Source organism: Drosophila mojavensis, unplaced genomic scaffold, assembly GCF_018153725.1.
Source record: "Drosophila mojavensis isolate 15081-1352.22 unplaced genomic scaffold, ASM1815372v1 contig_74, whole genome shotgun sequence".
NCBI classification, from domain to species: domain Eukaryota; kingdom Metazoa; phylum Arthropoda; class Insecta; order Diptera; family Drosophilidae; genus Drosophila; species Drosophila mojavensis.
In genome coordinates, this window is record NW_025318899.1 from 8,147,870 (window position 1) to 8,174,936 (window position 27,067).

The following is a 27,067-nucleotide window of genomic DNA, read 5'->3' on the forward strand; positions in this document are numbered from 1 at the left end:
AAAACTAATTCTCTAATCACACACACACACACATACTCCTACATACACATATATATTTATATTTTTATTAATGAAATGATTATAAGTATTTGCATATATTTATGTTGTAAGTTTATCAACGTACCCAATGCGCTTCAAAAACCTCTGCCAACGTCAATGTTGGCGTCGGCGTCGGCGTCGCGTCAGCGTCGCTTCGACGCTGCTACACGTTCGCCTGCTTTGCCTGCGCTGCCTCAGTCGTCAGTCTGTGTTGTGAACTTCAGCCGGTCGCTTCGTCGTAGGCGGGCACTCACTGAACGCGAGTATTTGGTGCCAACGGCTTTTACGCGTGCGTTCCTTAATATATTTTGGTGTCTCTGCTTTGGCTTGTGCGCGTTGTTAATACGAAAAATACAAAAATTCAAAATAATAAAAGAGAGAAAAGCAAACAAAACAAAAAATACAAAATTTAGCATAATATTACGTTTACGTTTTCGCTTGAATAGTTGCAGTGTGTGAGTGAGTGTGTATGTGTGTGTGTGTGTGTGTGATTTCTTGCCGGCTTTTGCTGATTGTTGTTGTCCGTTAGTTTGCGATATTTTATGTTGTCTTTTTTCATGTCGCGCTGCTCTTTGTATCAATATATTGTCGTCAATATTCTCTTCAATTGTTGCATTTCTTCTTTTGTTTTAGTTCTGCAACAAAACGCATAAATTATATATTTGATTTCAATGAATTAGCTGCAATGCCATTTCCGTGAACTGTCTCACCGATCACAATTTGTGCAAGAGTGTGCATGTGTGTGTGTCTGTGTGTGTGTCAAGTGTCGCATTCGCTTGTGTGAAATATTTGAAGGCCGGCGACTGATTTTATCATTTAATAATCTTGTCAATTCGCAGCAGCGTCTGCCATGTGAAGTGAACTAAGGCGACTAACTAATGCAAAGTAAAACAAATATTCGTTAAATGCTAATACAAATGTCTATGAAATAATCAAGTTCGAGTCAACACACACAGACATTGTCAGCGCCACATCCGCATTCAGAGATCGGAAGAAATCGGAAGCTGCTGCTGCTGCCCAAAACTATGCAGCATTAGGCTCAATACCAGAGTCCACGAGCTATCCACACATTCATACATATATAGCTATATATCTTGACGCTGAGGTAAGTCAATAATAGATCAGTCGATTCTTTTATATAGATTACGTTTGCAAGGAATTTTTGGTCACGTAATTGAGCTCATAAATGTATTACGCAAGTATCAAAAAGCACTTGAAGTCGAATCACAAAATCGCTTTACGATCCATTTTTATATTCACATATTTGTATTCCTCTATTGTCTTCGACTTTGTCTGCGATAATTGATATTTACCTACTAAATGCTGTGCGCAGATTTTATTTTCTTTGCTCATGCTTATTTTACTTAAATATATATATATATTTAAGTATATGAATATGGAAGGCAGCTGCAGCTTCTTTAGCTGATTTCGCACACTATCAATCCATTCATTCATTCATTCATGCCAATTGCGTGTGTGTGTGTCTGGATAGATAGGGAAGGGCAGCATCAGCAAAGAGACAAAGACAAACAAAATATTGTGAACGACAACGAGTTGAAAACAAATTATGTATATATGCGCGGCTTATTTTAAAGTACATATTTACATATGAATGCGGCTAAACGATACAGCTCTAAAATACCCTCTATATATAAGTCAAATCAATAACCAACTGGCCCATCATTGTGTCTGCTCATTATTCATTGAGTCCGATTGCCTGACAAGTGTGCCAATCACTTTTGTAATAATTTGATCTCTTTAATTTCCTGCTGACTGTGTTGACTGCCTGCACGGCATATACCCCTTGTCAGGCCTGTCCACTTAGAGGGTATAGGGGAACTAGCGTATCGGATGCGAGTGCGACGGATGCTCGTAACTGTGATTTTACGAAATCTACAACGATTTACCCTATACACAACTACATACATACATACATATGTACTTCTTGTTTGCATATGAATATCTGCTTTCAGTTGCTTTTCTGCTTTTAATGTGCCAATTGCTTGCTGTTTTCGGTTTCTGCCCGATTTGCAGTTAGAGTCTCGAATCTTGCCATTAGACTTGGCTCCATCTATCTGTGTTTCGTCTAGGTGCTACTCGCAGCAGCAGCAGTAGCAGCAGGAGGTACTAAACGCACTCAATAAACAGAGTTCGACTTGTTATTTTTGCCTAACTCTAAGTTGAAGTGTCACTCATAGACTTATCGATTTGGCATAGCTGTTCACACACACACACATATGCACACCTACCTATACATTAGTTTATGTGTCGGTCTTGTTTTATGGTCAAAGCGATAATTAGTCTATGCACAGCGCACAAAATTATCTTGTTTAACTGTTTGTAATTAAAAACAAAAATCAACGCGCTGTCGAAGCTCAAATACCCTTGCAGGCATATTGAAAATTCACAAAAACCGTATGCATATTTATTTGCCGTCTATATGTGTATAGATATATGTGTATATACATATGTAAGTGTATATGATAAATTAGCAGCATACAAAAAGCTGACAGCAGCTGAGCTTCTGCCAAATATACTGAAAAAGAGCAAAGCGGCAGTTTCTTGAGTTAGAAGTTGAATCTGTTTACGTTGCATATATGCATAAAACTGTAAATATATATAGATGTAAACATCACATTGTTTGTTACATATTGAGCAAGAATATTATAATACTCCCTTAAAGTAAGTCCAACGCTCAGTTGTAAGATTTTTCAACTTTTGTGGCAGCTACACACCTTTTGCACTGCAATATTTTTGTGGCTTGAACCTTGTTCTAAAAAAGGTTAAAATATTAAAGTCTTACGTTTATATATATTTGTGTGAATTTTTGGTTTTTTGTTTATTTTGTTTTGAGTAATTTAAGCTACCTGTATGTATGTATGTACACACCTGCTAAGCAACTTGTCCTGCGGCTATATTTTCATATATTCACTACAGCCCGCATTCAGTTTGCTTATTTTAATTAAAAATGATTTTTTCGCTGACTCTTGTGCAGGAGCCGGGCTCAGAGGGAAACAGGCCAACTTTCACAACAATTGTGACTCCTGCACACATTTGTGTCTCTGTGACATGCATCACAATTTGGGCCATTGTTGAATTCTCTGCTGCTGCTGTTGCTGTTGCTGCTGCTGTGGCCGTTGTTGTCGCTGATGTTTTGCCTAATTCGCTGGCAGCCAGCAGCATTTGTAAAACAAACGTACTTTGATGTAAGACACACATAGAACATCTGTATGCTGAGATGCAGCAATGACAACAGCATCGCCCAAATTAGTTGGATGCGCCGGGAGGCGACTTCGCTATTGAAACGGAAACAAACTGTGCACCAATTCCGCCAAAGGGGGTTACGGCTCACAGCAAGAGCGCGACGGGCGCTGAACTGGGTCTACGTGCTCGCCTGCCAGTTGATCGTTGCTGAAGCCTAGAATTATTGAAAATATTAATCAAGCAGCAATGCGAGAAATACGGTGAAAAACAGAGAGGCATAGAGAGATTAGATTAATATGTAGAAATAGGCATGATTCTGAGTCAGCCAGAGATTCTGTGAAGTGAGCAATTCGAGTGCATTGAAAGTGAAAATATACAATTATAATTTACATTCAAATTGCTGCTGCGTTCTCCTCGCTTGCAATTTGCCTTCGATGACACTTGCCTTAATGCTGTCACGCCTCGCGGACGGGCCGTGGCGGGGCGCTGACTCAGCCGAAAGTGACGACAGCAACAGCAACAGCAACAGCAAAAAAAAGATGTTGTAATAGACACGGCGCGCGCCTAGAACTGAACAAGCTCTCAATTGGGTCACTCTTCTGAATGAACTGTGGCTGGGAGTCGCGCTTGCGAAATATTTAAATGAGGAACATGCGCGTGTCCGGGCAGTGGCTAAGCAAATTGGACAACTTGTTGCTGGGCTTCGACTAACGCCAGTCTACAGATCGACTCTACAGTCAGACTCCTCAAATGTGCGCTGCCCCTCCGCTAATGCAATCAATATGCACGATGTTAGCTCCATCCATAGGCCATCCGCATGCTGGTAGCACGAGGCGGTGCCAATAAACTGCCGGCTCAGCGTTAAAAGTGCCTCTGTAAAATATAGTAAAATGTGAGCCCAAGTGCATGGCAGAATAACAGGTTCGATAAATGAGCACTCAACCACTGAGCGGCTCAGCAGCAGCACCACCACGGAATGAAGTGCCCTGACATTGTTTACGTAAATATAAATATATTATGCGCATAATTGTGGAGCTTTGGTCTCGGTATTATGCAAAAAGATGAAGCGTGAGTTATTTGTTAGGGGGCGTAGAGGAACTCTGATTAGGCACCACGCCTATAGGTCAAGTATAATCTGCATATTGGGCCCAAAACAATTTCTCTTTCCCACGATTGCTTAAGAGCTCGAGTTGATGATCCGGTACAAAGAGAAAAGTGAAATTTTATATTTGCCATAGATAAGAGTTAGCTGATTAGATAAGAGTTTTAGCTGACCTAACAACAAAACTATACACTATATGCTAATTGAGTCATAAAGCTATTATAATATACTTTTTAAAGTATATATGGAAAAAGCCGCTAAAATATATTTTACTTGCCACAACAAAGTATTTTACTAATAACGGCACTTGGGTCAAGGCATGAGCAACACATGTAGTTATGGAAATAGTATATGAATAGTCTGTGTGTTCCTGAATATGAGGCAACTTATAGTGCGGGCTGAGATTCCGTCATGATTTAGCCTTCATGCAAGAAGCGAATGCGTATTCCATTCCATTCCATTCCATTCCATTCCATTTCATTCCATTCCTTGGCCTGTCTGGGGGCATTATACATAGGCGCTACTTAATGGAATACATATGTATGTATGTAGGTATGTACAGTTGCTAGTTGTGAGTGGAATCTTACTCATATTGTAAATAACTGAACATTTGCACATGAATCGACAACTTTTGGTTGTTTATGCTGCTGCACTTGGCATTGCCGCCTTGCACCCTTGCCCCTGCCGTCCTGCAACTGCCCACGCAGCTTTTGCACTCCTTTGTTGCGGCTCGAACAATGGGCATTGTCTCAGGAGGAGAATATGAAGGAAGGCCTACGTTCGCAGAGTGCTGTCAGCAATAAAGCAAAACAAGAACAACAATAATAAATAAGAAACAAAAATGAAAATGCCAACGATAAATAATTATTTTATATCGTTTACAATATTCCGTTTATTTCTCCGATAGCCAATCGGGCGTCTGTCTGTCAGCTGTCGTCCGAGTGTCTTTTAATTGCCCTTGCAAAAGTCTTAATAATAGATATTTATTATATTTATGCACAGCGCTTAGCGCCGTCACCTGAGCAGGCGCCTTGAGGTGGCCCGCCCACCTTTCGGTATGCGTCTGATAATTGCCGTTGTTAGCGGCAGTTGCTTTGAGCGCATGTCCAAGCCGTTCAACAGCCTCAAACAGAGCAAATTTTCGTCGTTTATCTGGCCCCTCGAATCGCAAGACAATTAGCCAAATGAGTTGGCATCGATTTGGACCGGCTCTGTCCACTGGCCACTGTCCACTGTCCACTGGCTGCTTGCTGCTGTCCGTGCCCGTGCCAAAGCCTAATTAATTGTCAGCCATTGTTTGCTTTCCGTCTGGCGCCTTTGATTTGGCGGCATTCCAACTTGGCACACAGATCGCCAATCGATGTAGCCCGATTCGATGGCGTTTGATAAGCCTGCACAAAGCCAGTAGCTGCATATGAATGCGTAGACTGAATAAACTGCATTTATATATATAAGTATATATATAAATATAGTTTTATATATACGCTCACATTTGTGTGGATTTAGTTATTTTGTGTAAATTGTCATAAATCTTTGCATGAGTTTTAATGTTGCAATGCGTCCATTGAAAATATGCGAACCGACTTGTGGCTCAGCTGCTGGCGATTGTGGTTGTCCTCCAGCTGTGGGGTTTGCTAACTCTGCAGCCAGTTGCAATTTATGCGAGTTATGCAAACTCATTTATTGGACATCAATTTGACGTAATGGGAATTAGTACATATACATATACATATGTATATATTGAATTTGTGGACCAAACTTGTTTATCTGCACAGGGACTACTGTATTTACATTGTCAGCGAGTCATTAAAGTCGAGTTATCAAAGTCGTAAAATGGCCAATGAATCACTCTGAGAGACTGAGAAAATGATGTTGTTTGGCTTAGTGGAAATTTGATAGAGCCAACACAGCCGGGAGACATTCGAAATTGATGCAATGCATTTAATATACATTATATGTGGTCTATAAAAAACCAAATATAAACTTGCTATAGATATTGAATTGTGGCAATAGGAAAACATCTTAATGTTTCTCAAAATATTTTGGTATTTGCTAGAGGAATTTCTTTTTATTGCTGCCATTAAAATTATATTAATATATATTTGTCTATATTCAATTATTTATTTTTCACGGTTTCTGTTTACCATTGCTGTTGATTTCTTTCCTGCTCTTTTTCTCTTTCTTAAGCTCTTTATCTCTTACATTCTACCGCACTTTATTGCGCTCTTCCATCTCATTGTGCCACATTTGATACCGCCTCGTCTCAGGCCCTGCCCGCCCTTCTATGCGATTCGCATGGCAACTAGCGAGAACTTTTTCATTCGCTCTACTACCCTAAATACTCTAAATTGTCATAAAATTTGTTTATATTTTAATGGAATCATATGTTTGGCAATATATATGTGTATACGAATGTTGTTAAATATTGCAGGAGCTCTCTCTCTCTCTCTCTCTCTCTCTCTCATATGATCTATAGATGACCAAAGATATTTGTACTTACGAAAATAGCTCTATGGCATATTTTGGAATGGGTAAACTGATTCGCTTTAATCATATGCTTGTCATAAATTCCCGTTTATTGCAAAGACTTACATAACATCTACTATGAGTATTTCCATGCTTGGCTGCAAACCAGACGCCCTCTGCAGACAATGTGCTCGGAGAGCTTTTAAGTGGCAGCCGTGGCGAGTTGTCTGCTTATCACATAAATTACTAAAATTGCGTACAAAAATATGTATATACAAATATATATATATATATATATATATACGAATAGGCAGACGTGCGTGCATCGATTTGAATATAGAATAAAAATAATCTCTGGACAGCGAACAATAATAAGTATTAAATCATTTCCATTAAAAGCTAGGTATTTTTCATTATTTAACTATTTACATGTAATGTAATATATACAAACAGAGTGCGAGTGACTTTGCTTGTGACAATGAACTAAATTCAATTATTCAGCCCAGACATGACTCGAGTAGACTCGAAGTTTTGTTAGATCACGTCATTATCTCCCCGGCGCCGATTGTTTTTTTTTTTTTTTCCTATTCGCAAGAACATTCGTGCTTCGATTTCAATTAAGCTCCGATGAGCGCAGAAAACCCTTGACTAACTTATTGGCTCATTGACATAATGCTGCCACTCGAATATTGGGTGTGTGTGACTTATCGGTGCCCATCGGGAAATAACTTCCGTTTCCTGCTTGGCTAAAGCTCTCTCGCTAGTCTCGATTCGCACATGAACGGGCGCCAACTAGGTGCTTGACCTTTGAAGCAGGACTCGCATCCCACTGCTTATTAATGAAAGTCCTTAGGCGCTGCTTGGGGGTCGATACATTGCTCTTGCCTGTGTTGCTGGTCGTACTCCTGCCCCTGCCCCTGCCCCTGCCCGTGCTCATGTTCGTGCTGGCAATCAGAATCATCAGCGAAATGAGTATTAACTTCCGTCGTCTCGGGCAGGAGCTAATACAATTTTTGTGCCTGTCCACCTCGATGACAGCCATTGATTGCCAATCAACTTCAGTCAAATGAGTTTCCCTTCAACTGGTCCGCTTTCATTTCGATTCGCACTGCTCATCACGAGGCGCCTTCACTTCATGCAGGCAGCTGCAGCCGCTCTAATAACAGTCCGAAAACCGCAGACCATCCATAATACGATTCCGGCTATACGTACGATGCCTACGGCAACAGAGAGTCTCTGAAATATAAATACGGCTGAATTTATTGAATGAGTTAGCAGTGACGTTCTTTAACTTCTCCTAGAATACTTTTATAGGGTATTTTGTGTTCGGTAAAAAGTCGACTTAAGCACTGACGTAGCTTTAAAGCATTCCAGCGTAATGTCTCAATCATTATTTTAGCTAAATAATTTATTGAATGGACTGTCAATGCTTCAGCTTAAACGGTGGCGGAATATTTGGGCATTTAAGAAATATAATATAAAATAAACCAGTTCAGAATCGGCGACGTTTATGAAATGGAAGCTATTTATAATGGGCGCCGTTCATTGGGTTTCCATAATTTTGCATGGAGTCTGAGGAGGCGCTGAATGTTTAGGAATATATTTGGACATGTCAGCGCCTTCCCGTGGGCAGAAATGTGAAATTGGTCGCGAGCATTTGATGAACTTTTGCCCCATTTCAAGTCACAAATCGCCGTGCTGGCTGACTGCCAGACATCATAGCCACTACTCAAGTGTATCTCAGCTCCAGGCACGCAGCACGCAGCACGAAGCACGCAGCAGCACGCGATGTTGTCCACTCATTAGCAGAAATGAGATAAAAAGGCCTGCGCCACAGGCTAACCTTGAATCGATTTACAAATTAAAGTCCTGCAAAGTCAACGCACTCCCTGACTAAAGAGAAAGAGTGGGAGAGAGAGAGAGAGGGAGAGGGAGAGAGTAGGAGTTCAGCTACCCGAAATTGCCTGGTTAGCAGCGGGCTAAAGAGTGAGAGCCAAAAATGTATAATCCAACAGGCAGCAGCGCATTGGCAAGCGAAACGGACAGCAAAACAAAGAGCGCTATAAATATCCCAAAGACAGATTTTAATGACAGCAATAAAGAATACAATGATGACTCGGCACACCCCATTCATCAACATCCGAGCAATGGGAGGAGGCTTGGAGCTGTGACTGCATCCCCTGATCATATTAATGCCATTCTGATCACTCATTGAACTTCTTTAGCTGTTGTTTGTAGCCCGTTGCGACAACGTGTTGCACATGGCTGCCGACGACCGGCGAGCGGCGAGTGGCGAGAGGAGAGCGGCGAGCGGTTATGGACGACGCCCACAGCTCTAAGTGCAATATGAGTAGCACTCGACGCTTGAAGATTATTTAAATCGCTGCTGGCAACAGGCTGGCAATGCGTTCGGTGGCAGCTGTTGCAACTGAAAAAGGGAAACTGGGAGTGAGGCAAACACATTTGGCGGCCAATGTGGTTGTTGCAGGGGGAGCTGTGAGCGGAGTGCGGGCGAGCTGAGCAACTGCTGATGTTAATTACCGAAACACAGCCGCAACACTCTCGACCAGTCTGACTATCTGGACTGCCAACCGGCTCGGCTGGGCTGGGCTGGGCGAATCGCTTTGTGCCATTTTTGGCTCATGTTTATTATAACTTGATTTTGTTGGGCTATTTGCGCGGCGGCAGTTTCTATGTCACTCCCTCTGCACACATCGTATGCGAGTTTTTTATTGTAGCTGGATAAACGGACGTCTTGTTTGGTTTTCGCAGCGATTAACCCACTTGCCAATATGGCCAATAACTAAATATGAAATATGCAACGGCAAATGCATTAATAAACTTCACAAGACTACACTAAATAATACATCGGTAAATTCATTTCTTGTACTTACATTATTGTGAGTAATTCTGAGTTTGCTTAAATTCCATTTTCCGGAAATATAATGAATTGGTTAGACCACAGAGTGGTTAGAGAGTGATTCTGGGAATCAATAACTAATAGCTGAATGTAAGTGCTTCAGCCATGAAATTCACCAAACATATTAAATGCTATTCATTAGCTTCGGTTAGCTGAAATTTTCTTCAAAAAATATGCAAAGTAATTGATACCACAAATCATTTTTGCGCATTATAAATCAATTTTCAATTTCCAGTTTTCAGTTTTATGCCTCTCGTTGAGCGAACATATGAAAACATGCCTGCTACACGCCCGAAGACCATGAGATCATCTCTCGAGACTTTTTCTTTCAGTCAGCTACCATAGTTTATCTTTATGTACGCGGGCGAGCGCCTTAACATGGCTTTAATTATTTATTTGTATTTTCTTTATCAAGCTGAAACTTAACTTAGGCTAACAGCTACAAATTTGTGACGATATCAAATAGCTGTTTTGTCTTGGTTTTTATCGCCATTTAGATTAGCATATATGTAGGTTCATATGTTTGGCATGCAACAGTTCGGATCTCAGCTTGGCTCTGTCTCTACATATGCGGGTTAATGATCCGATCGAGATGTCGCAACAACTTGAGTCGCTGTATTGTGCTATGCAGCCGGCTATTGGCCGGCTTAGGGCCGTTTTATTTATGCAAAGCTCTTTGGAAAATATTGCCACCTTGAATGGAGGCACTTAAATTGTTAACATGCGAAACAGCCCGCCGAGCATGTGCCAAGTGTCAAACATGTTGATGCGTGTGTGTGTGTGTGTGTGCGGGCCTTTAGGAACAAAAGCGAAAACAAATAAAGTCAAATTTGCCATGCAAATCCTTTAAATCAAATAGAACAAATTGCGGGCGCTTGGCCTTAATAAAAAGTAAAAACGGGGAACAATAAACGTTGACAAGGCGTCGAGCGGAATGACAGCGCGCTTTTGTTTTTTTTTTTCGGCACCCCTCACGTCGCGCTTAGCTTAGCCCCAGCCCCAAAAAGATGCTCACCCTCGCAAGCAGCTGTTGCTTTTGCTGGTGGGGAAAAGTACAATAAATTGGAAAATATAAAATCAACAGAGCTAATAGTTCACTTAGGGGCAACAACTCATCGCCGCAGACGTCGGCATAGGGTGGGGCTGCTTGGCTTGACATAGTGGCACACATTTGCCTGCCACCTCCCCCACCTACATATAGATACGCACTCACACACACACACACGTACACACTCACACCCGGCATGGCCAACGTGGTCCGGAGCCCTTTCATATGGCCCGTAGTCACATTGAGCCGATTTACTATTGAAAATAAAATTTTATTTGATTTTCTTTTTGCTCGCCTTTGCCATTGCCTCTTGCCACATTTGACAGTCTTCTTCTTCTTCTTCTGCGTGTGCCTCTGCCCCTGCTTCTGCTTCTGCTTCTTGCTCGTCAGTGCCTGACGACTTTTGGATTTGATGTGAAAGTGCGTAGCTTTTTACGACTTTCAGTTTCCGATTTGTTTCCATTTCAATCTATATATATATATATATATATATATATATGTGCTTAGGGCGCCTCGGAAACATATATTTTGATTTTGATTTCGATTTCGAGCAGTTTGTTTCTGATTTTCAATCAAATTTGTCTGCATATTAGTTTGACGCTTCGCATATGGCTCAGCGTAAATCAAATGCATTAAAAATGCACGCACAGGGAATCAGAAATTTACGAGTGTGAAATTTGATTACGGTTTCCGCTGTTGGCAATACAGCTAACGCGCATCTTTATTATACCATTGCTGGGATCGGCCACGCCTCCGCGGCTGAGGCGACCGAGTGCTGTGTACCGTATAGGTTAGGCCCTACTAATCGGCGTTACGTGCGTTCCATTTCAAGCACTCTTCGCACTGTCATTCGAATTATGTTTTGACAGCCAGCGTATAGGCAATTTCGGCGCCTCAGGCATGGGGGCGGCCAGACAGACACAGAGACAGACACACAGACAGAATGCATGTCAAGGCGGCCCCAGCCTCGCCTGTGTACTGCATAAATGTTGCCTCATTATAAGAATAATTCAGCTATAGAACTTTTTCAACTTTTCGGTGGTCTCCGCCAACTGTCAACATTTAACAGTTCAACACTCGATTAAAATTCATAAGATGCTTGTCTTGAGAGTGTCGAATTTCCACGTATTCATTTATATCTTTTTTAGAGAAATAAAGATATCAATGAGATATATACTTACACAACAGCCACATCAGTTCTGGCTATTTGGTTTAGTTGTATAAATTATTTTGACGTTCGGTTTTAAGGGTCAATTAAATGAATTTGTCACTTCGGTATATCTTTGACTGATTGGAGACATGTTGAACATTCCAGAATTGCCATCATCAAAATGTTATAAACACAAATGTGCTCTTAATTAATAGAAGAAAACACTTTTCTTTGCCGCTCACGCAATTGACAGTCATTTGCATAGGCAAATGTAGTTTTTCTGTCTCTTTCTCTCTCATGTAGGGCATGGGCGCTCGTGCGTCGTGAGTGACTGCTGTGTGCTTTTATAGGGTATTTAGTTTGCCTCGCTTGTCATGTCGTGTGCGGCGCTAAACTTGATAAATATTAATTGTTTGCCTCTGTCCAGAGAGACAATTTGAGGTCAGCGCGATGTGGAGCCCATTAATTGCATTAGATTATGCATCGCGAAGGGTTTGGGAACCAGACCGAATTAGATAGCCGCCAAGCGCATGCTTCAAGTGTGTTGACAATATGAATTTGAATATTAACTGCTGTTGTTGTTGTTGTTTGGGAATGTGTAATTAAACAAATGAGCCCAGCCCACTTCGATGATTTATGAAGTGGCCAATAACAATTTTATTTGGCTGCTCAGTTGACAAATTTTGTTTATGGGCAATTGGTTGCTCGATCTCTGACATTTCCACATGCTTACATTTACATGAACTCCCCAGCCAGCTGCCAGCTGCCAGCTGGGTGTGTCTATCAAAGCTCGTCGCCCAAATCTAAGCTTAGGCAATATAAATAACGATCTCACAATTCGGCGATCAGCACCACATCTAATTGTCGTTAATCTTGACTTGAATGAGCCATTGTCTGGCATATGGTCCGCATGTATGCATGTAAAACTTGTCTCGTGTGCAGCAGTGACGCATTAACTTGTTTGCCTAAGAGAGACCACAAAATTGTGTGGCTTCTAGCTGGATGCCTGCGGTTGCAGGCCGCCGGTGGTGCTGTGCGCACAGGTGTGGTTGACGGTGAGGCATCGTCCACCCACAATGCCTAATTGCAAGCAAGTCTGCAGACCCGCAACGGAGCACGTGACCGCTCCGGGGGGTCTCCACTGTGAGTTAACGGTCTCGCATTACCAATGATTGCGGCCGGTAGATGAAGTGTCTGTGGTTGCTGCTTAAATTCGTCGCACAGGTGTAGCCACGTCACTAAAAAGTTTGTATTTTTGTTGTTGTTACACTATAATCTGTGGACTATCTAAGAAGGGAAGTGATTTTAAGCATGTTTAATTATATGAGAACATTGCCTTTTAATTGATAGTTGACATATGTATAATTACATTATAAAATATAAATATACTATATTTAACAATCACATTTATCTATTATCTTTCCTTTGCAGCATTTAATCTGTATAAAATGCGTTCCCTTTCGTACGTCGTGGGGCTCGTGCTGCTGTGCCTGGTTCCGGCTCATGAATCCCTCGAACTGGTGGGCCAATCCATTAAAGGTGAGCGTGTTTACCAATGTCGTAATGCTTTGTTATATTTGCTTTGCGTATGGCTTCTCAATGGTGCAGTTAAGCCTAATTGTTTGTTTGTTGTCAACAACAATCTGTGTAAATAGTAGTCAACAAATGGAAATTGTGAAAATTCATTGCACGCTTTTCAGCTGTTGCAAAAAATAATTCACGTAGATTAATTTCGTTGCATACTTTTGGGCATTACTTAGATGTGGTGAGACTTATTCCATTCTTCTTTTATTTTCCCTATACCATCAGACGAAATGGGTGAACATATGCTTACGGATATCATGTACGACAATCAGTACACGGGCATAGACTTTGTCAGCGCAGACGACGGTTACCCGGCCTTCAAGCTACTGGCGACGGCAAATGTGAAGTCCCCATCGACGCTGATGCTGCCGGAGAAGCTCTACGAATTTGCCATACTGGTCAAATATCGCCTGAACTCGCTGAAGGGCGGCTATCTATTCAGCGTAGTCGACTCGCAGGAGACGGTGCTGCAGCTTGGCGTCCATCTGTCGCCGGTTGTCAAGAACAGCTACAATGTGACGCTCGTTTATGGGCAGCCCGACGTTCCGGCGGGTCGGAAACTGGCCACTTTTCCGGTTCCCAACGTGCCGGACAAATGGAATTCGATTGCATTCCAGGTGTACAGTAACAATGTGACTTTCTATTATGACTGCGTACTGCAGAACGCCACGGAGGTGGTGCGGGATCCGTTCGAGCTGTCGTTCAATAAGACCGCGGTGCTCTTCATCGGCCAGGCAGGTTCCGTGTTCCATGGCCACTTCGAGGTAAGTTCTGGCGGCGGCCAATTTGCTTTCATCTAATAATTATTGCAACAGCAGACGCCAAACGGCAGCACACATGTCTATTTAATGCAACAGGGCTACCAATTAGGTAATGGGTAATAATTTGGGTGAAGGTTTCTTAAAACTCAAAGAGCAACCCATCAACGCATCACCGTGCCATATGTCTTCCTCATACCCCAATTGATGCGTACTCGAAATCTTGTGCAATGAACTATGCGTACTCGTAATAAAACGCGTGAGTACTCATTCAATTGTCTGCAAGTGGCCGCTTGAGCCATTCAAACGTTCAACCACCAACGCGTTGTCTGTTGAAAACGAATATAGCTGGCGAGCTTTTCAACACACCTGACGGCAGACATTCTCACCACGGCACCCTTGTAGGGCGCCAATTTACCATGCAGCGGCCAATTTTGGCGAACAACTCAGACTCGGCACTCGACACTCAGTTGGCTTCACTCAGTTCGCGCAGATTCGCTCAGCCGAAAGGTGCTCAAACTCATATTACGTATACGCCGAGTTTAGCTCAAGGCTCACGGCACGCTCTCAGAGTTATTCAGCGCCGTGCGGACGAAGTGTTGGCCAGCACGAGTGAAACTGCGTTGTCTAAGGCACGAGCTGAGCGGCATCTAGTTGGCCCTGTGTGTGTGTGTCCTTGTGTGCGCCATGTTGCTGTGATTTGGCTTACGCTGGGCCTGGCCGAGACGAGTGCGTTTACCTTTCAGTCGCGTTCGGTGCCGCAAACAGTTAACATGTGCGTACGGCAAAGACGACATAGCATTTATATATCCATACTGCCACAGAGCGCTGAAGTCGCACTCTGACTCGGTCGTACACGTCGTACACGTTGTCGTTGCTGTTGTCGTCCTCATACTCAGCCACAGCGGCTCGGCGCTGTCGTCGTATCGTGAGGCGTAAGCGGCTATGTGTGAGCCAGGCGTAAATGAAGCCATTGTGCGAGTTTAGCCGCAAAAAACGAAAGTGATTTATGCCTAAATGAAATATGTTTGCATAATATTCAAGTGAACCGAAACGTGTATAGCGTAATGTGAGCCCCAACCAGGCAGCCCAGCCCCCACGGAGTCGAGTCAATTAAAATTCAATTATGCGTTCAAAGATGATGGAAAGATGGCGCAAACGTTTGAAATTGCGGCCACTCACCTAGCTGCCAATTCCATTGCTATTGGTAGTATCAGTGTCAGTAACAGTGACAGTAACAGTAACAGTAATAGTAACAGTAATCGTAACAGTAACAGTAGCAGTAACAATAACTGTCACAGCAACAATTACAATCACAATCGCAGTCACAGTGCTCGCCAAGAACATATCAAGCTAAACACATCACATATCACACCACAATCCTGGCCACATTCGTGCCGGTGATTGTTGCGCGTGTCGTTTGCATATCGCGTGCAGTGGACTAAACTTCTGGCCAGATTTGCTGCAAAATTAATAAACGTGATGGTCGAGTATTACCTATAGCGCTCAAATTATCCAACATATCCAAAGGCAGCCCCCAGCTAGCTCCCTCGTGATCGCCGCGTAAATAAAGAGTTCGGTAGTAGCAAAAAGAGAAGAGAAGCAACCAAACAGAGAAAACACAAATTTGTTTGCCCGCTGAGCAAATATTTACAATTAGTTTGGCTGGCAGGCTCGCGGCTTTTCTGCTCCTGTTGCAGTTGTTGTTGTTATCCTTGTTGTTGTTCTTGTTATTTTGTTTGCCCCTTGCTGCGGGGCGCCTCTTCGTGTCCGTCGCCGGGTCGAGCGTGTGAAATTTTCGAAAACTTTTCGTGTGGAGCTGAAACTCGAACCGGTTCGACTAAAAGATGAACATTTTCAAACTCGCAACTTTTCGCTATCGCCACTGCCACTGCCAGTGCCACTGCCTAGATCCCATCGCCATCGCCATCGCCCCCGCGGCCAACGTCAGAGAATTTGTTCAAATGAAAATCAATCAATTGCACAACGTAAAAATGCATGTGGTGTGAAAACGAGAAAAATTGATTGCGCGCAGCGGGAGCCAACGGCTGGTTGTCCAGTTAACAAACGCCAGTCGCCGCAACTGTTGAACACAGACACCGAAACGCATTCGGTAATTCGTATTTGTATTTTGTTTATATAAAAAACAGTAAACAAATAATAAAAAACCAAAAAATGCCCGCTGTCATTTGTAATTACAAATGATTTTCAACTTGAACGCAATAAAAGAAAGAAAAACAAATTCGCGAAGTGTGAAACAAAAATAATAATAATTTTAAAAAAGTAAACAGTTTTGGTATTGGTTTTTTTTTTTTTAATAACTACTTGTAATTAAATTATCTGTGATTTTGTCAACATATTCAATATTATCAACGCGTACATATTTACGAAACGAAAACATAAACATATTCATAAATACATTGCCGCGTTCATATCGTTTAGTTAAAGCTGACTTTTAACTCGCTCGGCCCAAAGGTAAATACATGCATAAATTAATATATAATATATGTATGCATATACATACGTATGTATGTATGTATGTATGTATGTGCATATATATAGGAAGCACTCCGCTGGCATTAGTGGTACAATGGGCCACACAAATGGTTTGAATGTCGCAGGCTGTCGCCTATCAAATTGAGCATTGGCTGCGCATAAATTATGACAGGCTAGAGGCAGGGGTATGGATGGTAGGGGCAGGACGACGTGGACGGGAGGAGTAGGAGGCGTAGGCGTAGGCGGAGGCAGCGGCTTACCATATTGGCTGAGCCTTATTCGCGTTGGCCCAAATCAAAGGCAAACTCATTAAGGCAACCTACTGCAACAACAACCATGAATAACCAGCGCGCACACTAACACACTCACACATATGCATATTAAAAGAGCGCTGGATGTGTGGCTGTGTGTGTGTGTGTGCGTATGCGTATAATATTCTGTATACGTAGATTTTTGCTCGCTCGCTCACTCGACTGCCAGCCTTTGCCTTTGTCTTTGGTGTTCCGGCGCTCCGGCCGCTAGGCAAAGGAATATACATTTTATTTATTAAATAAAAGGCCTTTTAAATGTCTACATTGTTACAAAAGATATTTTCTTTTACTTACTCTGGCCTTTGGCCTCTGCCACTCAGGCATAAGGTTAACAGCTGCACAAAAGATAAGCCAAGCTATTGATGACATCGCGCCACTCCCCCTGTCTATATATGTATGTAGGCCACATGTTAAATATTTCAAACATGGCTGAGTAATTTCTCGACCACATCGCCGAACTCCACTACTCTTGTGGCTACCAACGGCTCTGCCTTTAATTGTGGCCTCACGCATGCACGTCCTCGTTTTCACAAAAAAAAAAAAAAGTCAATTGAAATTCGAATTTTGAGAATTTTCTGCTTTTGGTGTGCAGCCAGTGCGTGCATTTAATTAAATGGTATAACGCATTTGACATATAAAATGCCAACAACAACAATATCAACAGCAACAACAGCTGGAATCGTAACAAAATTCAGGACTTTAAATACCATATAAATTGGGTTGCCCTGTGGGGCTTAGTTCGGGCCATGTTGAAGAGTGGCAACAAGCTTGAATACATAAATATGTATGTAGTCATAAATTATCATAGTTTCTCCATCTCTCTGTCTCCCTCTCTCACTCTTTCTCACACAGTCTCTCTCTCTCTCTCTCTCCCTCTCTCTCTGTGTGACGAACATTTAAATATCAGAATTTGATTGTGTGTTCAGCTGGCTTTATTTGTTGGCGTAGTTTGTTAACACCGTCTGCTTACATGTTTGCCCCTTGGAGCGGGCTTTATTTTCCGTAATATGTAATTTTGATTTGCAAATTTATCAATTTAGCATCATAATATAATATTTTGACCCGTTCTGTTGACACAATTTAAAATTCAATTTCAAATGTTTATTTACACATTCAGCCAAATTGCCGCCCACAATAAGTTGTTTTCTATTAACCGCGATTGTGTTTTCAAATTAGTTTTCACTAAGCCATTGTCTACAAATATAAATATGTGAACAGAAGCAAATCCACAAATTTAAATTTTATATACATATACATACATATATATGCTAATAATCTACAGAAAAGTGCATTTGAAATGTGAGCGCCGTTCTATGCGATTTTCAACGCTTTAAAGTGGGTTTGCTTCCGTTAACTAAAACGTTTCGCTTGAGTAATTCAACGGAATAACTTTCGGTTCTCACGCTTTAGCTCCTCCTTCTGCTTTCCTTCTCCTTTTTTGCTGAAGCCCTTTAGTTTAGTTTGTTTTCAGACTGGACTTTCATGATATTTTCAAATATTATTTTTGCTTTCATGTGGATTTTTTAAAGTTGATTCTCACTTTCATTGCGCTAGTCCGGACGTGTTGAAGAGATTAACTTGCCCCGAGTTTTTTTGTATGCAAGAATGTACGTTTTATTGCTGATAAGGATGCAGCTCGTTAAATTTAAATACAATGCTTATTTTATGGCCAGCTCTGTGATTTGTGGGTCGAATTACGCACCGTGAGGAAATGGTCAGCCAACTAAAAAGTGCTTCCATGAGAAATTTAAACCAATCAAAAAGTCAGGAAAATAAACTATTTTATGATTTTATGGCAGCTGCCCGATTGGGGCCTTTAAGCAAGGGAACTGGCAGCCGTTGCCGAAACCTGGCACCAATAAAGATAAATTATGCAAACGTTGGACTTTAATTATACGACTAGTGAAGCGTTTAACGCCCCATCCGCCCACTTGTTATAAAGGCAGGGAAATGCGCTCGACTAGTTGGCTCCTTATTAATTTAAGCAGCTCTTTATGCGCCCGATGGAGCATTCGAGCATTGGAGCGTCCACGCATACACACACAGAGAGAGAGAGAGAGAGAGAGAGAGAAACACATACGCATTTACACACACGCCCAGTGACACATTGAGTCACATGTGGAATGGGGTTTGGGGGGCAATTGTCAAACAGTAGGCAAAGGAGCTGCTATCGATCAAACTTGCCCAAGTCGAGTCAAGTCAAGTCAAGCCTGGCCTGTGCCAAGGGGCTGGGGCTGGGGCTGCTTAGACATTCCTTCTGGTGACATTTTATTGTGCTTGCTTCTTATTAAGGATGCATGTGTGACACATGTTTAACCCCTGCTCAGTTGGAACATCAGTTAGTCATTGTTACTTGTGCTTTGAATCAGACAAAGGCATGCCAAATGAAATTATCTAAAGCGGAAGTGTGTGTGTGTGTGTGTGTGTGTGTGAGTGTGTATGTGTGTACGTCAACTGTTTATTAAAAATAACATGTCAAAATGTAGAAAAGAAAATCGTACAGCGATGAATAGACATAAACACACACATATGTCACTTATATGTGCGTGTGTGTGTGTGTGTGTGTGTGTGGGTAAGGTTAGCCTTTTTAAACATGTCAGCCCATTATCTTCATTAGGCGTTAACGTTTTGGCTAACAAACCGTAACCGAAGCCCAAACACAAACCAAAACGTAAAAGTAAACGTAAAGGCTCTGCACCGCACATCCCTTTGTGCAGTATTATTATTTTTGGCTAAATAATGCATTCAACGGCTTACGATTCGGCTGCCATGACAACTTCAAAAGTCATTACTCATTTTAGCGTACTTAATTTGCAAGTAGATATGAAATTCTTTATCGGCCGCCAACCACAGCCCCGCAGGCAGCTCCCGTTTTTGTTTTTCTGGTTTTTCTTTCAGTGCTTTTTTTTTTCGTTTGTTTGTACGGCACAAGTTTTGCCCCTTTTCATTACGCGGCCAAAAACGCAGCCGAAAAAGTCCAAGTAGGTAATTTCATTAGGAAACTTGAGCCGTGTCAAACTTTAAGCTTAAACTGCTACGCCTGCTCCCGAGCTCGAGCGCTGAGGCAGCAACAGCAGCAGCAGCCGTAGAATTTTAATGCCGCGTGAAGAGCGCTACTGAGGCGAGCATAGGGCAGAGGGCTGGGGGAAGGGCGTAGGCTAAGGCAAAGGCAAACGCAAAAGGAAAAGCAAAGGCAGCTCCACTCTCGAGACTCGACTCTTGGGCGCATAAAAAAAGTTTCCTTTTGACTTTCTTTTTTGGGCACACACAAAAAAGTTTGTTTTACACCACTGACTCAACCGTTGACTCAATAACTGCCTGTCGTTTTAGAGTGGGTGTGTTCAGGTGTGCAGGTGTGCGGGCTTGGCTGGGCCGGCAGGTGAGCGCGTCTGTTTGTTTGGACCGCGCTGCTGCTGCTGCTGCTGCTGCTGCGGCGGCGGCTGCTGGTGTTGCCACTGGTAGACAGACACGATTATCGTAATTATGCGCTGACTGTAGCATACTTTTGTGCGCGCTGAGCCCAGCGCTTAACTGCTCGCTCAATGAGCGCGTGTGGGTGTGTTTGTGTGTGTGTGTGTTAAAGGATACTTTTGTGTGTGTTGTGCGCCAACTTTTACCGCAATTATGTAGGTTGCAAAGTTGGCGCTCGTTTTTTATTTCATTTTCGGGGCGCTCAAGGACACGCCTGCAGCCCCATCGCATTCGGCATTCGCCTTTCGCCTTTCGCCCACCACTGGCATTCGGCTTATGCCTTTATGCGCTCTAAATAAAAGCCGAGACATCTTTAGCATGCGGCCAAATCTAGGCAACGCATTTTGTAGCTCGACTCTTACGCATTTCGCTTGCCATGACGTGGCTATAATTCAATATTTTCGCAAATAAACTTGTTGGCAGCTTAACTTTTCATAAAGTTTCACTTTTTTTTGTATATATATTGTTGGCTTTTATTTTTTTTAGCCATCCCTTTGGTAGCGAGAATCGGTAAGAAAATGCTGACAAGCGGGCATAGCAAAATTAGAGTGAGAGAGAGGGAGACATATGTATATACAGAGCAAGAGAAAGAGAGACAGAGAAATTAAATAAAACGTGTTACATTTGTTGCGCTCAGAGGAAATGCCAGTTGCGAGAGCCTGAGAAAAGGCTGATATGGGCATTTGAGAGGCGCGCGTGTTTGCTGCAAAAAAAAAAAAATAAATAAATAAAAGCTTGGCAAGGCAAGGTTAATACGTGCCACAAAAGCCATTAGGTAGCCCTTAGAGGCTCCGCAGTCGACGGCAGCAAAGGCAGCAGCCACCCAAGGGTCAAATACATTCAAGCCGAGAACAACGCATTCAAACCATTTGTATGTGGCCCGACCAGCAGCAACAATAACAAGCCACATCCAATTAATATGCCAATTCATACATCTTTCTTTGTTCCAGGCAATCGAGTGTGTGTGCGTGTACGTGTGCGTGTGTGTGTGCTATAGCCGAGTTGATTTCTAGTGCTAAGTGTTAAAGTGTTACCGTTTTGAGCGTGTGAGTGTGTGTATATATCCAAATTGAAAACATGGCTATGGTCATTTCGACGCGCGCGAAACTCGTCATAACCGCGTTAATACTCTTCTTCCTGCTCGGCATTGTCCTCGTGACGGGCTCGACGAAGGGCTGGTTCAACCCCAATCGCTTCAACGGCGAGCGTGTGGCAGCCAGGATACAGGTAACTAAACATTAAACAACAACCAAATAGAATAATCAACAAGTTTTGGGTCTGTTCTTCATATCAAATGGCATATCATCAACTTTAAAAACTCGCCAATTAATTATAATTACGAGTCTCTCGACAACAACGAGGCTTGTGGCTGCAATTTATGAGTTTTAGTTTCAGCTTTCGGTTCTCATATGTAGTTTCAGTTTTAGTTTTAGCTTTAGTCGTTGTCATAGTAGCAGCTGCTAAACTGTGTAATTTGTAATACGTAATACGTGTAATGTGTAATTTGTAATGCTAAATGCTTCATTTCCTGCTCCTGCTACTTGAAATGCAAACAAATGTCTCCAGTGCGTGGGAGGCGGGGGGCGCGTGGGTCGCGGTTCATGCGACCCCAACACGCACACACCACACACCACACACATCGCCAACAGGAGGCCACAAAATGCTTAGACTTGCTTTTAAATACCCTAGCAGCAAATAAAATATATAAAAAAAAAAAAAAAAAAAACTCGAATACATTTCTACACTACACGAAAGCAAATAGAGTTTATTGTGACAAATGTTTCATGACAGCAAACCATTTTGTTGCTGTCCACATGTGTCATATGTTTGAGAATGCTGACTGTCTCTGTGTGTGTGTGTGCTGGGGCCAAACGCACACGACTTGACTTGACCAGGTGAGTGTATATCATGTCACTGCATGTCGTGTGTCCGAGTGTGTGTAAAGGGTATAAATTAAAAAGAAACTATTGTAATTATCAGAAAGCCTTAGAGACGCTTGCTCTGCGCTCTGCCGTTTGACAGAAGATAAAGTGGCAAAACTGTCAAGGGTGTTGTTAGCTGAAAACAAGACGGTTTCAAAATATATATGAGCCCTTAGCTAAGTATAGCATCAGTTTTTAGCAAGCTAAATTTACTAAACTGAAATTGTGGCTTTTATATATAAAATACCTGTTTCAGTCAATAAACATTCAGTTCTAAATATAATTTGAAATCCGAAAATACTTTACCTGCTGGGCACATCACACGTAAATGTGTTTGCTTTAAGTTTTACAGTGCGTATACGTAATACGAGCTCTCAACTGTTTTGCGGACTCTGATTAGTATCTCCGTTAGTGTGAGTGAGCGCGCGTGTGTGTGAAGATTAACAGGCGGATTGCTGTTACACACAAAAGCCACTCGAGTGCTACTTTAATGACCTCCCATCGCAGGCTAATGTGTGAGTGTGTGTGTGTTGCCACGCTAAAAATTTGATACTTTGCCCAAATTCAGCTGGATTATGATTTTAATGGAAATAAAATTATTTACATTTTTAGATAAAATCTAAAGTGCCTAGAATTGAAGCCTTTACCAGTTGAGTCGAATATAATACGCACAGCAGTTAAGCCAGATCGGTGGCGATATTGTTTTTACACCAGTTCTGTATTGGCTGGGGTGTAAGGGTGGGCATGCCCCCATTCGATGCGGACACCGCCCGTTGTTTACACCTCTTGGCAGGTAACAAAGAAACTGAATCAACGCCGTCGCGTCGTCTGCTAATACCTGCATAATTGTTGTGCTAATTTCGCCAGCACGCCCAGTTAATGTTTCTATTGACACCCGACTGCGGCCCCGGCCCCCTGCCCTGGCCACGGGTGCTGTTTGCCGAGACCGGTCATTTAGGTAGTTACAGTAAACTACTGCTACAGTGTGCACTGCTTTGACATTGTTTACGCTTACTTATGGGCTTGGCTGCCTTTGCCGTGGACGGGCGAGCGACAGACGGCGTGGTCTGCATGGTGATTAAACTAATTTAATGCAGCTACAAGCCGCAACAGCAAGCTAGGCAAGGCAAGGCGGGGCAGTTGGGGGCGAAAGAAAAAGCATTTAAAACATTCAAAGTGTCGCATGAGAAGGACGCTCAAGTCGCAGCCAAGCGACAGCCGTTAACGAGCTGACTTCGATAGACGTTAGCGTTGCCCTGCCCCTGCCCGTGTCCCTGACCCTAGCTCGTTTTCACTTGCTGCAGACGAATGTGTGGCACAGTAGCAACTGCCAAGTGGCGAAAAAAAATAAGAGAACAGCAACAACAACAAAAATAGAACGAAACAAAGTTTAGCAATAAAAATCTAAATAAAAGCCCGAGTACTGCCAGCGACACGGCGCGGCTGCTAATAAAGTCATTGCTGCATGCTGCCAGAATGGTGTCCCTCCCTCCAACCACCCTCACCCACACCCGCACCCTCATTCTCACTCTCACTCTGACCCTGCCAATGGGCACGCTAAGGGGCGTCGTCTGTGAGTTCATTAGCAGCAGCTAACCTTACAAAGCCTTAGCCCGTCTCAGCTGCCGTTCCTGTTGTTGTTGCTGCTGTTGTTGTTGTTGTTGTTCCCCTAGTTTTTCGCACAGTTGCCACAGCCGCTGTTAATTATAGCTGAAACTCGAGGTGAGCGCGCCGCGAGGCGTCTCCACGGCAAGCGGATGAGGTGGGTAGGGGCTAGCGTGCACCGTCCCTTACTGGAAATTTATAAAAGTTACACGTAGATTGACAGGCAATTTGTTATTGTATTATATTGAGGCGGTTATTTGGCTGCCGCAACTAGCTCTATTGACTGAGTGTAAATGCTAGCGAGTGGCTGCACGTGTGTGTGTGTGTGTGTGTGTGTGTGTGTGTGTGCGCGTGTGTGTGTGGGGGCTTTATACGTGTGTGGTCTGCGGTTTAGCTGTGTGGCTTTTGCAGCAGTGAGAGCAATAACAACCACTATTACTACAGCAAGCGGCAACAACAACAACTGCAGCAGCAACAACAACAACAACAACAGCAACTACAACAACAACAGGTCCTGTTCGTATTCATTAGTGGGCAATTAACCAAAAGCGAATTCTATCCAAAAAGGCAATTATTGTAAATGCGTCGAATTAGACTTGACTCTTCAACACTAGCCTGACAGTTGGGCACATATACACACACACATACATGCATGTATATATATGTATATGTATTGACCGCTATTAGCAGTAACCCAATGCAGGTGCTGCGCAACAACAACAACAACAACACACATTATGGAACTTGACCAATTGGTGGTTATTGAATCTAATTGCTATCGCACAAGTTCATAATTCACACGAGCCCTAGCACTAGATTGGCTTTTAGGGCTCGACTATGTAATACCCTGTGACATTTTATCACGATAACTCCAGAGAGACGCGTGTTTTCGCAAAGTGAGCAGAGTCACGCAACTTCGGGAGCCTTCGTATCGCAACGCGGCCGTAATCCACGCTGAACTGCAACCGGAAATAGCTGCAAGTCCGACAACACAATTTTCCATTAAAATCAAAACGTTGTTCTTAAAATCCGAAACGAGTTGCATTTGAATACTGTCTGATAAGATCAGCAAGGCATGCCCAGGAATGGCATGAGCTCGGAATGTTTTCATAATTTGTTAACGAATTCCAACTAATTATAGTTATAGAACTTAATTAATGCAAAATTAAGTCATCTATGTAGGGTAGCATTTGGCTGGGCAAGGCTGACCAGCGTCATCTTACATTTGTGTATTGTGTATTTCTTATTAGTTTAGGCAAAATAATTGATTGATTACGGGCGGAGAGTTAGGTCAACCGTTATGTCAGCACAAAAAGATTTCATGCCACAGCGATTCGTCGAGTATTTGTACTTCATTTTGTGTATTTCGTTTTCAGTTTCAGTTTCGTATTCGTTTTCGTTCTCAGTCCTGTTCTGGTTTTTCGTGTACAATTTGTAGTGAACAAAGGAACTGGGACAAATAAAATGTAATGTCATCGAGATAAGTAGCATGCTCCACACAAGGGGATTGTAAAGTATCCAAACTCGATATAGATGAGCATAACTATATTAGCCTGCTACGCAATCTCTTCACATACCTCGCTCTCTCTATCTCTCTCTCTCTCTCCTGCCAATCCACACTCTCGGTTGAGTAATAAAAAACTCACGCAAACATATTCCATTAGATTTGCTGGGGCATCGCGTCGCAAGTTATATATATTTATGAATGTAGTCGCAGTCGTTCGGCTATCCCGCAGCTGGCAATAAATAATGAAAGTCTCAAAATGTGTGCCCCACTGAAACAACAGGGCCAGCAGGGGCAGCAGGGGCAGCGCAGGTGCGGGCTGGGGGCCATGGGATACTCGAGCAAAAGTAAAGAAAAGAGTTGGCCCCCGAAGTAAACAGCACAGAACTTTGGCATGTTGCAAGTGGAGTGTGGAATGTGGCAAGTAGAAAGTAGCTGGCGCCAACATTCCGGCTCGTGCGCACATATTTGTGAATAAACATATGAAAAACTATCTTCTGTTACGTTTATGATAATATTTTATTTAAGCAGGAGTCTCAGGAGCAGCGGGGGTACGCCGGTCGCTCTGTTGCATAAAGGTTAACGTCAGAGATAGAAAACAAAGTGATAGGTTACGCACATACACACACACACACATGCAGACACACACAGCTACACCCACTTATTACCAGGCACGCCCCGCCAAACATTTGTCTATTATATATTTATTGTGCCACGCACTTCCCCTCCCCCTTGCCGCCTGCCTACCATTCAATGTGACATGGCCCGCGGTCACAGTCGCAGCTGTTGCTGCCCTCGCGGAGACACTTGATGGCATAGATAGCGCAACTTTGCAGAAGCTGCGCTGACTTTTGCGGCTTGGCTGTGATAGGCACAACAAAGTTTTCTGTCAGCTGTGGCCCGCCCTGCGCCTGGCCGCTCTTCGAGTTCGAACCAAACTTGTTGCATTGACAGGCAACTTGGAGTGCCAGTTGCGATGTCGATTTGCTGCCACCGTGCGCAGCATGTCAGAGATAAGAGCATGTTGCAAGTGAACTTTTGTGAGCACAGTGAGTGGGTGAGTGGTGGGGGGAACGAAGGGAATCACAGGATGTGACTCGAGTGGTTATTTTTGCAAATTGCATGTTACCCAAAGAGCAGTCGGTAAGCGTGCTGACAAGCTGCAACTTCAGCAAACATCTAGCAAGAGACAGCAGGCATGAGGCAGCAGGCAGCAGGCAGCAGGCGGGAGGCACCACGCACATTGCATCCCCTGCTCAACCTGGCCACAATATAAATAGCACTGATTTGTGCTCACACAAATGCGAGCGAGACTCGTACGGGTCTTCTGCTATCTGTAACCGACTGCGTCGACTTGCTGGCAGCCCAAAAGTTAAGCCCAACCAACCATTCAACCCATTTGTTTATTATGAAAATACAGGCGGTCGGTGTGGGGGCGGCTGGATGTGTGCTTTGCCGCCACTGCTGCTGCTGCTGCTGTCGGTACT

At 43.0% G+C, this 27,067-nt stretch overlaps 1 protein-coding gene and 1 long non-coding RNA gene across 17 annotated transcripts in view; both read left to right on the forward strand.

Annotated features, from left to right (window-relative positions):
- The first annotated feature begins 203 nt into the window (after positions 1 to 203).
- The window catches only part of LOC6581788 (collagen alpha-1(XVIII) chain), a 54,069-nt gene continuing 27,205 nt past the window's right edge, over positions 204 to 27,067 (forward strand). For 9 of the 16 annotated variants that reach the window (XM_044009494.1, XM_044009497.1, XM_044009498.1 and 6 more), the window contains exons 1-4: positions 233 to 328; positions 879 to 1,144; positions 13,361 to 13,468; positions 13,739 to 14,277. In XM_044009494.1, coding sequence (XP_043865429.1) covers positions 13,378 to 13,468; positions 13,739 to 14,277 — 630 coding nt within the window. In that variant the 5' untranslated portion in view covers positions 233 to 328; positions 879 to 1,144; positions 13,361 to 13,377. Of the gene's footprint in view, positions 329 to 878; positions 1,145 to 13,360; positions 13,469 to 13,738; positions 14,278 to 16,581; positions 16,747 to 21,499; positions 21,777 to 27,067 lie in introns of those variants that run through there. The other 7 variants (XM_032730941.2, XM_002007474.4, XM_015162043.3 and 4 more) reach the window with 5 other exon arrangements.
- LOC122757450 lies at positions 21,788 to 26,073 on the forward strand. The gene is made up of 2 exons (XR_006357485.1): positions 21,788 to 25,542; positions 25,741 to 26,073. It is a non-coding gene; the product is annotated as an uncharacterized LOC122757450 (long non-coding RNA).